Here is a 15,521-nt window from a genome sequence, read left to right on the forward strand (position 1 = left end):
TCTTCTTCAGGTCCAGTGTTACTAGGACAATCCTCTCGCAGGATTAAGCCAGCGGTTAATTTGAGAATTTATGGAGGTGAGTGTTGTACACTCTTTGGAATCCATGCTGATGTGTGGCCAGGGCCAGATGTTTCGTGTAGAGTGGGAATAGGGGGACTTCAGGAGTATTCACTACTGGGGAAAGGAGAGTTATCGGGCGATAAGTTTCCCCTTGGTTGGATTGGTTTCCCAGGTTTCAGTAGTGGGACCACTCTCCCTGTTTTCTACTTATTAGGAATTATGAGATCCCTTATGCAGGGATCCATGGGATCGGCCTGGCGTAGGTGGTGATAAAATGGCTGCTTCAGCTAAGAAATTGGGGCGTATGTCCTCCGGATTCTTCTAGCAGAAATGAAGCGAGCCGCAGCAGCTGCGACCACGTTGCGTTACGCGCGTTCGCCTACGCACACGTCGGTGGGGATGGGGAGAGCGGCGAAGGTGTTTTTTGTAAACTCCGCGAAGTCGGCCCAATTAGCTTTGTTAAAGCGGAAACGAAGTCGGCAAGTCTCTCAATCGATACGATAATGGTTAAGTGCTCTGAAGCAAGCGATAGTATAGATCTTCAGGGTATGCTATTTATAACGGAGTTCTTCGTGGACAACTCGATGTAGAGGGCCCTCAGAAACATTAAGCTCGCTCTCAAGGGCCCTCGTTAGTGAGCGCTTGCACTTGTTGAATAAATTCTGTAGATCGAACAGTTTCAGAACGTCTCTCCTGCTTTTTGCGTATTGCAACAGATTTTGCATCGCCGCCTGATACTTGCAATTCACCGTGAACACTATGAACGAATGTACGGGCGCACTTAAAAAAATAAGAGATTTCTAAATTGGTGTGCTTTGCACTTATAGTGAGAATAACTGCACGTGTCTTTATTTCTTGAGTTAACTTGTAGTTCTTCATGCCTCATCCGAAAAAGAGCAAAAATAATAATAAAGCTTTCGGGAAGTTATAGCCGCATATATGCATGTCCTAAAATACCGTATGCACCCTATATATAGTTAATTTATTATACAGGTCCAGAAAATATTTGTTTTAAATTTCTATTTAAATACATTAATGTTTATTCTTTGCATAAAAAGTAACCAAATCTTCAACTTTTCCTTCAAACGAACGCTTGCTTTCGTACCTACGCAGCAGGTAGCCATATTTTGAGTAGCAAACTTTAACTATTTTTCTCTTACGCAAAACAAATTAAATTTGTAAACCTAAAACATAGAATGAAAATTCATGCTGCTCGGTGTTATAAACTAAAACTAAAATCTAATAATTCTGCAGCTTCAGTTTTGGCACCACATTCATGCTGGTCAGTTCTTGAAAGAGCAGCTTGCAGGCGTAAGGCATTGAAATTTTTGAGACATTCGCCGATGACTGACAGTAGTTGCACCAAGAGCAGTACGCCAAACGACCACAAGTCTTGCAGACATCTACATCAAAAGCATCTGACGAAATCATCAGCCGTTCCATGATCAACATACTTGCACCATACGAAATCAGGCAATCACGTTCCATCTCACCCAAACGCAAGCCACCTTCTCGACTGCGACCCTGCGTTGGCTGACGCGTTAGCACGGCTTTTGGACCGCGTGCACGCGCATGCATTTTATCTTGCACCATATGCTTCAGTTTCTGATAATACACTGGACCCGAGTATATGTATGCCTCTAGCGATTCACCCGTAATGCCAGAGTAGAAGTAGTCTTTGCCCATATAATTAAAGCCATGCTTGAATAGTTCATCTTGTATATCCTTGCATTTGGAACCACCAAAAGCGGTGCCATAATGGAATTTGCCCTCTAATAAACCGGCTTTGCCTCCGAGCAGTTCAAGTGATTTGCCAACTGTCATACGACTGGGAAAACCGTGAGGATTCATAACCATATCTGGGCATATGCCATAGTCATTGAATGGTAAATCCTCTTGCTCTACAATCAAGCCCGTGACTCCTTTCTGACCGTGACGCGAACTAAACTTGTCACCGATCTCTGGGCGACGAGTTTGACGCAAAAGTATTTTAATCAGAAAGTCTTCTTCGCCGTTCGCCGACACCATAACCTTTTCAATATAACTCGGCTCAGGACCTTTGTACGAAATGGGCACTGCAGTATATGGCACCTATAAGCAAGTAAATAGAAAGTGCATTTAGACTAGGAAAATTATAGCCTCATATAAAACGAAATTTGTGCTTACCTGCGAAGTTTGTCCAGTTTGCTCAATAGGATTTATAGAAGTCACTGCCGGCATTTCTTTATTAATCAGAATTTGTTTGTTTACAACCATTTCTCCAGGTGCCACAATTCCGTCGGTATCTAGCGCATCATGTTTGAAGATAACTTTATTGGTGAGTGCATCTTTTACAGGTCCCATTATACGATCATACGTCTGATTTGCATATCGCTTTACAGTACATTTTGAATTCCTGTAAACCAGGCAACGGCCATAGCCACGATCGACAGATGCTTTATTCAGGATTAGCGCATCTTCAATATCATAACCAGAGTAACTCATTACGGCGACAGTTGCATTCTGGCCAGCAGGCAATTTATCAAATCCGGTGAGTTCAATAGTCTTCGATTTAACCATAGGCGCCTGCGGGTATACCAAGTTGTACATAAGTGTGTCGATGCGATTTTTCTGATTGTAGCCGATAACGCCCATCGCTTGTTTACCCATAGCACATTGGTAAGTATTACGTGGACTTTGATTGTGGTGTGGATAAGGCACAAGACCCGCACATACTCCCAACAAAGTGAATGGCTCTATTTCCAGATGCGTTGTGGTGTCTGCGGTTATATCAGCTTCATTCCAGGCAATAAACGAGTCGTTTTCTTCGTTCACATCGAGATATTCTACCAAACCGTCATGCAAAAAGTCTTCGAATTTACGTATTCCCCGTTTAAGCTCTTCAATGTGGCGTTGCTCCACCGCAGGTTTGCCATTAGCAACTATGATATATGGCCGACAGAGACGACCGCCATCAGTATGTATGTACACGCAGCGCTGTGTGTGCGAAGTGTGTATGGAAACGAATGGACCCAGGCGGCCTTTGCGACGCATCATACGAAAAACTTGGACGAGTCGCTTGTAGCTAATCGTAAGCCCAAGTATGTTACCTGTTAGGAATAATATTTTAGAATCATTATTTTGAAATTCGATGCCTATGAACTTACCGTTGATGAACACCAAGAAAACTTTGGCGTTGTTTATTACATCACCACCGATCAAACGTATATCTTCCACACCAGCATTGAAAGCTAAACGTATAACTGGTCCCTCATCCACTTCCGTGGTAATGTGTGTCATTAACGCCAAATTCTTTACCAAACCGCAAGCTTCGCCTTCAGGCGTGTCGGAGGGGCACAACATACCCCACTGGCTAGGCTGTAAGGAACGTGGGCCAGACACTTTGCGTGTTTTCTCGAATTGTGAATTGACGCGTGTCATCATACCCAGCGCTGAAATATAGCTCAAGCGCGAAAGCACCTGCGTCACACCAGCACGCTCCATTTTGAAACGTTTAATTGTCCAATTGCCAGATGAAATGGCCGATTCCAAGCCAACTGTTATTTGCGCAGCGCGCATATGTTTCACCACATCGAATTGCGCTGCCTTCACTTTGGGAATGTTCTTGTCAGCAATCATTTTCAGCTCCCAATTCATGCGCTTGAAAAGATCCTCGAACATCAAAGAAATAAGTGAGCCCGCCAATTCAAGACGTTTATTGCCGTAGTAATCGCGGTCATCAAAGGCTGTTTCATCAAGTTCTGCGGCCATAACACGCCGCACCATCAGGGACACATAAATCGATTTGATTTGAAAATTGAAGTTCTCCACTGGCACGTGGGCGAGTATGGTAGTTGTTAGTAGTTCACGCGCTTCTTCCGCCGGTGTTTTATTCGATGAGCTTTGGAAACGCTTCACCACCAACTTAGAGCCTGAAACCAAATATAAATTATTTTAAGTAACACAATTCGTATAGTTCCTATTTACCCATGAACTCAAGTGCGCGTTGTTGTGTGAATACTTTCAGTTGAAATGCTTCTAAGAGCGAGGGAGCAAAACGATTTTGGGTCTCTGTAGCAGTTCCTATTAATGACATTATTTCTTGGTCGGAGTTTACACCCATAGCCTTGAATATTACCGCGATCGGTATATCATCAGTCATGGAATTGTGCTTTAGGTAGTACTTGCCGTGCTTACTCAACACCAGCGTGCGTGACTTCTTTTCATGTGTGGACGAAGTGACCTGACATTGCACAGTGCCATTGAACTCTTCAGTAATCATTTTATTCCATGATAACTGCTCCTGTATAAGAATCACTTTTTCCTGTCCGCGCACAACAAAATAACCACCTGGATCCAGTGGGCACTCATTCATCTTGGCCAACTCAAACTCCGATTTACCATACAAAACGCAGTTGGAGGAGCGCAGCATTACAGGCATACGTCCAATTAAGAGGTTATTTCGTATGATACGTTGCGCTCCTCGCGTATATTCAATATCGACTGTGATAGGCGCAGAATAGGTGGTGTCACGCAATCGACATTCATGAGGTGTAGTAGCTTTTGTAATATTGTAGCCATCTTCAATGTCCGGAGTTCCGACACGTACATCCAAATATTTAAGGTAAAAAAGTGGATCAGCTTCACTGATTACCGTTTGATTGGCTTGAACAATCTTTTTAATATCCACATTCACGAAATGGTTAAACGAATCTATATGTTGCTTCACAAGTCCTTTTACTTGTAAAAACGCCGGTACTAATTTCCACTTCTCCTCCAGCGGTTTAATAGGCTTGGACCAAGCCTTGGGATCGCTGTCCCATGCTTTCTCACCACCGGTCAGGTCAACCATTATACGGCAGTTGAATTAAGTGCTAGTGAGAAAATTAAAACCTGCACTGCAATTTATGAAATTATTTTGAAATATATTATCCGCCTTGGTTTTGGCAATGTTTCGCACACGGCATGGATAAATACACGGAGCGAAATTAAATGCCAACCAAGGCGAATTCATTGATTATTTTTCTACCATATGATACTCTAGCGTGATGCCGTATCGAGGAAAATCGGCGATGGCATATAAACTGAATTTCGCTATTAAGATTTTAATAAAACAAGATTGCGCCCATCAGATCGGATTTGAAGTGCAAAAAGAAGAAGAAATTTTATATTGAAATGTAAACCAACTGCACCGTTGTGGTGTTACACTCACATTTCTTTTGTCAAATTCACTAAAATCAGATTAGCGGTATAGGCACAACCATTATATTTTCTCAATCGTGGCAATTGAAACATATCTCTTGTTTTAATTTAATGATTTACGATTTTATTAGTTTAAACAAAATATGGTCTAGTTGACATTGCATGAACCAATTTGAGACAAAAAAAAAAAAAGATCAGGATACTAAAATATTAATCAGTTTATGAATACATTAAATACATATCCTGTTAGTCTGGTCGCCGTACCCGAATGGTTTGCTTTCGTGACTACCATTCGGGTACGGCGACCAGACTAACAGGATATGTATTCGAGTCTCCGTGCATAAACATAAAAAATAGAAATAGTTTCTTCTAATAGCTGTCGTCCTTCGTCAGGCAATGGCAAACTTTCGAGTGAATTTCTGCCTTGAAAAAGCTCCTTATGAAAGCCATTTGCCGTTCGCAGTAAATAACCGTTAAACAAGTTGGTAACGAGCTAGTTGGACTCTGAAAGAATCACGACTTTAACCAACCAACCAAATCAAGGTGGGTTCTTATAAGGTGATGTTATTAAACTGCTAATTTGTTTCTGCTGCCCGCTGTGCTACTGATTAAACTTCTCTTACTTTTTCGTTTTTAATGCTTCCATTTTTCTGGGAAATACAGATCAACTATAATATTGGAGAAACAGTTCACCATTAAGGATCAGTTTTTCAAAGCTAGTTGTATAATTTTGTCTTCTTCTTAATTGGCGCGATAACCGCTTACGCGATTTTGACCGAGTTTAGCAAAGCGTACCAGTCGTTTCTTTCTCGTGCTAACCGGTGCCAGTTGGACACACCAAGTGCAGCCAAGTCCTTCTCCACCTGATCTTTTCAACGCAGAGGACGTTTTCTTCTTCCTTTGCTACTACCAGCTGGTACCGCATCGGATACTTTCAGAGCCGGAGCGTTTGTATCCATTCAGTAAATATGACCCAGCCAGCGTATCCGCTGAATCTTTATTCGCTGCGCTATGTATTCGTCGTCGTATCCATTGTCGTTCCATGGTATAATTTTATCTAATCAAATGAAAATTCACCACAAATAACTAGACACTGAAAAAGAGGTTCTTATTGTAAATATTTGAAATAATTAGTGATGGAAAAAAGCAACATTTTAAAAGTGTTTCTTGTAAACCACTTTTGTACATATAATACACTGCGCTTGGCCCATTTTCTTGCCTATTTGTTGTATCTGTACTACTAACTAATATAACAACACAATAAATATAAAAGCTTCAAGCTTAGATCATAACTTCGTTGAAAATTTGTTAAATACGTTTCAACCGCAGCTCACTTTCGGGTTTACTGCCTCTTAGGTGTTTAAACGCAACTACAAGTTAAAAAACTTTCAAGTGCATCATACGCTGTGAGTCTGTGTTTGGTTTGCATGCATTTTAATACTAAATGGTGGGAATAATTTTCATTTATGTGAATTTGTTGGTTTTTTTTCTATTCATATAGAAACACGGTTCCAATGTTTTGTAGCATGCCAATATCGAGATTTGATTAGCAGCCGGCGTCTGAAATTTAGATATACATACACCGTTTCCACGACAGTCGGTTCTACGTTACCGAAGTGACCCGAATTTATATCCGAGCAGGGACTGTTACTCTAGCAGCACCCCCCGTATGTAAGTATGGGGAATGTTTATGCTGCTACAACAACAATATACATACGCATACATAGGTATACATATGTCTAAAGACGAATTTTCATACACCCAAAATCAGTAAAGACGGGGTCTGGTTTCGGTGGTAACATATTATTAGCAACAAATTTTGAGAAATATTTCGTAATAGTCTGGCAATGCTAAAGCACTCTGCAGTATGTAAAATGAAAACAAAATCAAAGATTATTGAGAATACAAAGGCAAAATAATACAAACGTCAGATGTTTGGACAGAAAAAAAATTACGTTCTCATTTTCGCACATTTTTTTCCGATGAATAGAATAAATTGTTTATTTGAAAAACTAATCTCTCTTCGAAATTAAGTGCAAGTAAATAAGGTAAGCTGCCAAAGCTGGGGAAAAAATTGACTTAAAGGCAGAAAGAAATCCAATTACCACTTCATCGGCCTAAGAATTCGATTTCTATCCTGACCAGTCTGGTTTGTTCATACCATATTGGTACAAATTTTTCCATTCTCTTCAATGCTGTAATTATAAACATGTCTGCTTTCTAATTTCAGAAAACTGGCTGATAACAGATTCCCCGATATATCTATAAGTACATTCACTGGGCTCTGACGAAAGTGTGCGGCGACTCGTGTTTATAAATTGGGCGCGTTGAATTCGTAACAATCGTCAAAACACACTTATCAAAAGTCAGTAGCTCCACAATCGGGAGCAGGAAGTGAGTGCTCAAACTAAGAAAAAGACACTCGCAAAACACGAGACGCTTAGCTGTTCGCTTTTTTTGATAACTTGTACAGAGTACGATTGAGTAAAGGCAGCAGTTTGCCAAGATAAAAAAGCAAAAAACACGACGGCAAGAGTCGCCACCTGAGCGCATGAAACTTGGTAGCGGCCGCCACATAAATTCAGTTTTCGTCGCCACTTTGCTTGTGTTAAACGTGTCACTCTCAGTTGGGATATAGGAGGGCATATAGCTCCTGTTCATACATAAAAAATAGTACGCACGCGTAGAACGAAAGTAAACGCAATTCATATTTCTTAACAAATTTCGCTTATTTGAAAAAATATCAAATTATACAATATGGCTGATAAAACCAGCGTTTGCATTGTCGGTTCAGGCAACTGGTAAGTGCATAACTTTTTATATGTTTTATGTGCATTGCTGGGTGTGAGTTGTTACACAAGTATGCAAGAATCGAATTGTATTTAATGCTCGTGTAACTGCATGGCCAGTGCACAGCTAATAACGCGTTATGATTATGAATGCAATTCGCACATAGTATGCACGCGATCAGCTATACAGGGGCATACTTTTTAATCAATTTTTTTTGTTTATACTAAACAGGGGCTCAGCAATAGCTAAGATTGTGGGCGCCAATTGTGCTAATTTGCCACAATTCGAAGAATGCGTGACTATGTATGTGTATGAGGAGGAAATTGACGGCAAAAAATTGACTGAAATCATAAACACCACACACGAGAATGTTAAATATTTGCCAGGACATAAGTTGCCACCGAATGTGGTAAGTTGCTTTGTATATGTAATGATTCACTATATTTCGCACGTGTATAAGCCATTCTAATCTTTGCGATAAAAAAGTGTTTAGCCTACATATCGCTAACGATGATTAGAAGGTTTATGACTGATAGCAGGCGTCTGCAAATTAGCGCACTGCCAGATGTTGTTGATTAACACTAAATTAAGATTTATTAAATAGTGCACTGATAGCGCAATATATTACAATTTCAGTCATTATTACTTTGAATTATCGTTAAGTGCTGAGTGATAAGTGCGTGTTACATTTGTTCTTGCGTGAATATATGCGAAATGATTTTTTTCATTTTTTCATAAAATCCGAAAAGGAGTTCATAGACAAATACATATGTGATAACACATTTAATATTGCGAATATGATGAAATTTGCATATTAACAATTTCGGGTGTTTAGCGTTGCATATTTTATTGCATAAGCTAAAAAAAATTTCCATTGTTATAGATTAAATATTACAGCAATAAATAACATTTTTCTATTGTTGGTAATTGATTGAAATTTATTGCTTGATTGGAAAATTAAATGTGAAAAGTTATACACCGTTCAATACCGTTTAATAACTGTAATTAAATTGTATTGTTCTGAAGTCAACTGCCGTGCAGTAGACTTGTTTGTTTTCATCGTTCATGGTTTTCAATGGTGCACAGCATACGAATGTTTGTAGGTAATACAGATGTATGCATAGTTATCACAATATGCAGTATATTTCATATTAGAATTAATATATATAGTTTTTTGTTTTTGTTTTAAAAATTTTCTTAAGTTAATCTTTGGCTTCTCGTACCGATTGTGCTTTAATTGCTTATCAATCTTGGCAAGTGACTTAACAGCTTATGTAATAAAGCAAAATGTAAACAAAGCACTGGATTAGTATTGAAAGAGAAACATTCGTGCTCTTTCGCTCTTTTTAACAGCTACTCCCAAATATGCATGCAGAAAAGCATTACATTAAATGTCATTGCGCCTTTTGAAATTTATATTTACCAATAAATTATAATACAAATTTGCTAAAACAAGTAAATGTTTGAAAACCGCTTAACAGATTATCAGCTTACGTAAATGCTGCAGCACATCTCAAGTTAAGTCCATTTGCATATATATATATATACATATGTGTAGAAAGTATTATCTAATCAGACAATGGCAATGAAATCTTCTGTTTTTTTTTGTTTTATTGTGTTTATTTTTATTCCTCACCCCATTGCCAGAATGCATGGTCATGATTGCATTTCGCTTGCGTTGGCCAAGAGCATTCGCGCCAGTGAGTAGCTGGCATCCAACGATTGTCTCAATCAGTCAATTCGTCGCTTATGTCGGCTGAGACGCCGTCATGTAACAAATCCTATGTGCTCTTTACATTATTGTTTGCTGATAAACGGTGCTCATTGTCTCTTTCGCTCTTCGTTTTTGTGGCACTCGCAATTGTGATTTAGTAAAAAATTTGCAAAATTCTCTTTACATTTCTTAGCTCAACGTTTCATTTGATTGTTAAAGTTTTGTAAGCATTTGGATTTTTCGGTGCCGTCCAAAGGTTTATTTTTATAGGTGCGTAATATTTTGTGTTTTTTTTCCACATTTGTTACCACTCAAACGAACAGCAGTTGCTGTTGTGTAGTAGCTTTCTTCGTGTAGGTCAAGGTCGTGCAGCGCTCACTTTCCTTTCAGCCACACAATACAAATTACGCAGCGTAAATGTAGTAAAGCAGTTGGCTTGCCATTTTGTTTTTATTTTTGATTTTTGATTTTTGCTTTTGTTTTTACTTTTACTTTTGTGTTTGTTTGCTATTTGCTTTCGACTTACTTTGATGGGTGGCGAAATGTGTGGGTCATGGTCCAGGTTGCTCAACACAATGCACTGCAATTGATTTTCTCTAACATTGATTGCTATTTTTAATTTTGTGCAGCTTGCAGTTTTTTGAAGGTTGTTCGTTTGCCTACGTTATTATTAGATTTTTTACCTTCTCCTACTCAAAGCAGGGGAGAAATGTAAATGTAATATTTCTCCTTTCAAGAAACTTCTTCCGCTGTCAAACTGCTACTTTTTCTAACTTTCTAGTTGTAAATTCAACTAAACCTATGCGTATAGAGTAACATACTTTGGTAAATAAAACTAAAATGTGGTATTTGAAACTTAGAAAAATACTTTCTAGTTTATAGTTCTACAAAAAAAATAAAAGAAAATATTTCGCAGTTCACATTTTGTTTGTTGCTGCTATTCCGATAAAGCCTTATTGATAACGTTTCTGATAAACAGATATTATCTGGACTGGCGATGATCTCACAATTTATTACTGTGTATTTGGCTCTTTTTGAACCGAATTACTTAGTGAATTTGTACGTAAGTAGTTTATATGTTTGTATGCATTGAAGATAGTGCAAGTATCACCACAATTGAAGCCAAAGTACTTAAAGTTGAGTTTTATGGGCTATGGGCATTATTTTAACAGTGATACGGGTCGGATTCATTTGGACGTATGAGATAGCGCAATACAACATTTCCACAAACATTCTGATAAGCAATCTTGAACTTTGACTAATGGGTGTCTGGATGCCTTGTTATTTTCCAACCATTTCTATTATGTCAGCAATTCTTTTTTCAGTATCAAGTATCTTGCGAGATGTGTTGAATGTGAAGAAAGCAACATACATAAATTTGTGCAGGTTCACATATATTTATATTAAAATTTGTAGAAAAACATGCATGCACAGTGGGCAACAAATTTATTAAACACTTCCAACCTATAAAGAGAAAATGCCATATTTTTATGAGCCAAAGTTCATTGTACTGAAAATACATGAATTTCTCTTAGTGATTTCGCTTGCATTTATAGACGCTTTGTTTAAGACAATTTCCAATTTATATTTATCTTCTTTAATTAATAACTAATTTTGGGTCTTTGTTCCTCACTGGCACCATGGGAAATAAATAAATAATAATTAATAAGCGCTGCTTTCGTTTTTTGTGTACTCCTACATGTTTTTCATGGCATCCATATCCGGAAATTCCCAAACCAAGCTACTAGTTCATGCAAGATCTCTTTTGTTGTTTTTGCTAATAAATCAATATTCACTCATATTTTTGCAATTTCATTATCCTTCCGATATTTGGAGTACTCATTAAGCATTGGGAGCCGCATTTCGCATTAAAATCTGTTGCAAAAACTTTGCATAAAAGCTTGTGCATAAAATCATCTTAAAATAAAGCAATTGAAAGCACTTTTTTTTTATTTATTTTTAGTTTTTTATTTCACTAAACGATATGCAATTAATGTCTTCTCGACAAAAGTTACCTTGTTGAACTGTTCCTTTTAAAACAATTTTTTCAACATTCCAACCTTTCTTTGCATAATTAAATACAAAAAACTTTGGCTTTACATAAGTCTTCGAAATTGCAAGTGTCCCTAACAAATTGGCAAGTCACTGTAAAAATTGTATAGTGTATTTTGAATATTATTTAATTTCCTTGGCAGTCAGCCAATAAATCCTCTTATCTGCAGCAGCAGTTTTAATCCATTCGAAATCTACAGGGCCTTTCGAGTTCGAGTTTCTTTTGTAAATTCAAATTAAACAAATTTTGAATACAAATTCAAAATAATCTACAATTTATCAATGGACGCGGGTGCACGCTTAATAAAGAGGTTTCCTGTGATAAAATTTTCAACAAAATGCATAATTTGGCTTTCCTACTTTTTATCGCTCAAAACATCAACTATTACGGGTTTCTTGACAAAACCCTTTTACATTTTATTTTAGTTTGCCTTACAGAAACTAGTTCAAATGTGTTAAATCAGGCGATCTTGGCGTCCGAATCGCTTCAGAGTGTCACTAAATTAATTTTTTTCTGGGAATTCTGTTCGAGCGCCTCGACTTAAATTTTTAGATACATTTTTTTTATTTTGTGCTTTGTTCGACGAATGTTATGACTAAACATATGCACAATTTTGTGGAACTTTCCCTAGATCCACCATTTTCGTTGTGGATTTTAATTTGATTTTATATGGCTCTCGAGCGAATTCGGACTTATTTTAGTAAATTTTAGGTATTCTACTTATTGTATACTGTTTTTGTTGTTGTTGTAGCAGCATAAACATATCCCGTACATGTACGAGGAAGAGCTAGAGTAGCAGTCCTTAGCCGGATATAAATCCGTATGTTCCAGTAACCTATAACTGACTTAATATCTGTCAAAAGAGGTGCTCTCGAACTGTAATAGCTGTCAGAACAGACCCCTGCTAAACAAGAAATTCGAACTTGTAAGACCCTGTATACATTTTTTTTTTCAAATACAGTTATTTTCCTTCAAATGAAAAAATTCAACGCAGACAACAAAAGGTGATGAACTTTTTTAATTGACTGTCAAATTTATTTTTATATAAGAAACTCAAAGAAATTTCTCAACCAGTCTTTCGTAGTCGAGCATATAATATATGCATTAAACATGTATATATTTTTGTACATACATACATACATATGTGTGTATGCATTAACGCAAAACAGCGGATGATTTTGATGAAACTAGAACAACTTGCATAATTGTCACAATTTGGAGCTCTTAGGCGAACGTTGATTAATATCTTTAGCCTCTTATAAACAAAAAAAATGCCGTTTGATAGTCAACATCAATTAGTGGGCGTGTCTCACAGTGACATACTGACATACTACAATGTATACAATTCAACCACGTACGAGTACGTGACAGTTCATTCACCGGTTGTTGGTTGGTTGTTTGAAATACAACACTAGTCTTTTTAAATAATACCCATTTCAGTATCTGCACACTCTGTTTCAAAAATGCCGGACTTTTTTGTAAATAACAAGAAATTATGGAAGTACCTTTTGGACAAATTTTAGAATGTAGTTTAACTAGTCCAGTTTCCACCTTAGCTATTAATGAAAAAAAAAGAAATAATTGGTTTCTGCCCAAAAATTTTGAATAAGAAAACATTTTTTTTTCAAATCCTATGAAATAATGTGGTTTGCACGTAAATAATTTTCGTTAGTATGTTTTGTTCTGCAGACGGGAAATGAGGTTCTAACGATGAGCTACAATTGATTTTTGTGTTAAAGATGATAAATTTAAGACTGAACGCCCCAAATGCTTCACAAAGAGTATGGTGTTGACTGTTTATTCCGTACTCAAATTTACGGGCCGCAGACGCGATTTCAATGGGGCGGAGAAACGTTTACTGACGATGATAGGCCATCCCCAGTGTGATTATTCTCAAATACATCGATGATTTCGCTAAAAATAAATAAGAAATCGTTTGTGATCGAGTTAACAACTGCACTCAAGTTGAACGTGAACACGTTTACTGTGTGCATATAATATATATTGTAGATAGAAATATTAACTCGGGTTTAAATCTAGGCATAAATCGTTTTCGAGTTTAGTTAAGTCTCATATCGTCTGTTCAAAGTATAAATGGAGCAAATTAAAACAAATACGAGCATGTGGCTCTGGTATTCAATTGTTTTAGTTTTCATTTTGGGTTAGGTTAGCCAGGTTTCTTGTCTAAGACAAGACACTCACCCATTGTGATATCTACATTCGCTTTCCATCCCCTAACTAAGTTGCTTAAATCACTTCGATCTTTTTAAGAAGGTAACTAGTACCTCTAGTGAGACATTTTGCATTTTGGCACGGCTTCTTTGAAGTGCAGCACATTCACAGAGGAGGTGTTGGAATGACTCCATTTCTTTTTTATCCCCACAGCTGATTTTTTTTGGCTTGTTACGATCGCCATTCATTATAACGCCAGCTCCCTCTTCATTTCGAATGAAATAAGGACCGATGATGCCTCCAGTGCTTTATGAACTTCGCGAACAGATTTATATTTTTCGAAGTAAATTTCCATAATTTGCAACGATTCATTTGGTGGTGTTTCATTCTTCCGAATGGTAGCCAGGCATCAACTCATTCGGCTTCGGCGGTTGCCGTCTAATACTAATACAAATAATTTTATTGTAATTTTCGCCACATTCACCTAATTGCCACTCTGCGACTATTGCGTTTTCCCGCAGCTACTTTTGGCGAAGAGAGGAAAACTTTTCAGCCGCTGCAATCAGCATCCTAAACAACAATCCTTATAATAGGCTCTCTTATACTTAGATTATCTTATCTCTTCTTCGAGCTTAATTCCCAATCTGTAATTAAAAAGCGAAATTATCCATACAACATTTCTCTTCCGAAGTCGGAGATTATAAAATAATCTTAGATTATAAAGATACATTTTTCGGTACAACCCTGAGCTTTCTGTGCTATCGCTAATTCTTATTACGTTGGAGAAATGTCGAAGTAAAATCTAAATTAAAAGGACGCCGTCAAAGAAAATAGGTTTGCAGACGGATTCTAATACAGTTTTTTTAGATATTATGAGTTATGCGTTTATATACAAGAAACGTGTGCCAATAGTCGCTTTGGCCTGTTTATTATAAATATAGGGTTTGTTTTTTTGATATTCAAAGAAAAATGCTATTTTTTAATATAAGAGGAAGGTATGTCGTTTGTAGTGGAAAATAACATCAGGCAAATGACCACCACGACCACGCTTACAGGACAATATCCTTTTCATGAAATTTTCCATAACCGAATTGCAAAGTGGCTGCCCTATGTCCTCGATAGCCTCACGAATTCCAACTTTGAGGTCTTGAATCGACCATGGGCTGTTGGCGTAGACCTTCTCTTTCACGTGGCCTCAAAGAAAGAAGTCACAAGGTGTTAAGTCACAAGATCTCGGTGGCCAATTGTGATCACCTCTTCGAGAGATAACACGGTCCGGAAACTTTTCCCGTAAAAGATCAATGGTTGCGTTGCTTGTGTGGCACGTAGCGCCATGTTGTTGAAATAAACGTTGTCCAAATCAATACCATCAGATTCCGGCTATAAAAAATTGTTAATCATCTCTCGATAGCACAATCCATTCACCAATAACACCTTTTGTTGGAAAACGCTTTATAATAACGATTTTAAGTGCTTTATAGTAATTTAAGTGTAAAATATAATATCGAATATAAGTATTGCTCACATAATTTTTTGCAACTTCAGTAGACG

At 37.6% G+C, this 15,521-nt stretch overlaps 2 protein-coding genes across 5 annotated transcripts in view; one reads left to right on the forward strand and one right to left on the reverse strand.

Moving 5' to 3' along the window:
- Window positions 1-930: 930 nt before the first annotated feature.
- On the reverse strand, window positions 931-5,010 carry LOC128855935 (DNA-directed RNA polymerase III subunit RPC2). The gene is made up of 4 exons (XM_054091187.1): window positions 4,027-5,010; window positions 3,207-3,971; window positions 2,227-3,149; window positions 931-2,151 (listed from the first exon to the last, which is right to left on the reverse strand). Exons 1-4 carry the CDS (start codon window positions 4,889-4,891, stop codon window positions 1,300-1,302), a joined length of 3,405 nt encoding a protein of 1,134 aa, XP_053947162.1. The 5' UTR covers window positions 4,892-5,010; the 3' UTR covers window positions 931-1,299.
- A 2,166-nt stretch (window positions 5,011-7,176) lies between these two features.
- The window catches only part of LOC128855936 (glycerol-3-phosphate dehydrogenase [NAD(+)], cytoplasmic), a 60,739-nt gene continuing 52,394 nt past the window's right edge, over window positions 7,177-15,521 (forward strand). For 2 of the 4 annotated variants that reach the window (XM_054091192.1, XM_054091191.1), the window contains exons 1-3: window positions 7,182-7,289; window positions 7,472-8,042; window positions 8,263-8,440. In XM_054091192.1, coding sequence (XP_053947167.1) covers window positions 7,999-8,042; window positions 8,263-8,440 — 222 coding nt within the window. In that variant the 5' untranslated portion in view covers window positions 7,182-7,289; window positions 7,472-7,998. Of the gene's footprint in view, window positions 7,290-7,333; window positions 7,410-7,471; window positions 8,043-8,262; window positions 8,441-15,521 lie in introns of those variants that run through there. The other 2 variants (XM_054091189.1, XM_054091190.1) reach the window with 2 other exon arrangements.

This window comes from Anastrepha ludens, chromosome 2, assembly GCF_028408465.1.
Source record: "Anastrepha ludens isolate Willacy chromosome 2, idAnaLude1.1, whole genome shotgun sequence".
Taxonomy (NCBI): Eukaryota; Metazoa; Arthropoda; class Insecta; order Diptera; family Tephritidae; genus Anastrepha; species Anastrepha ludens.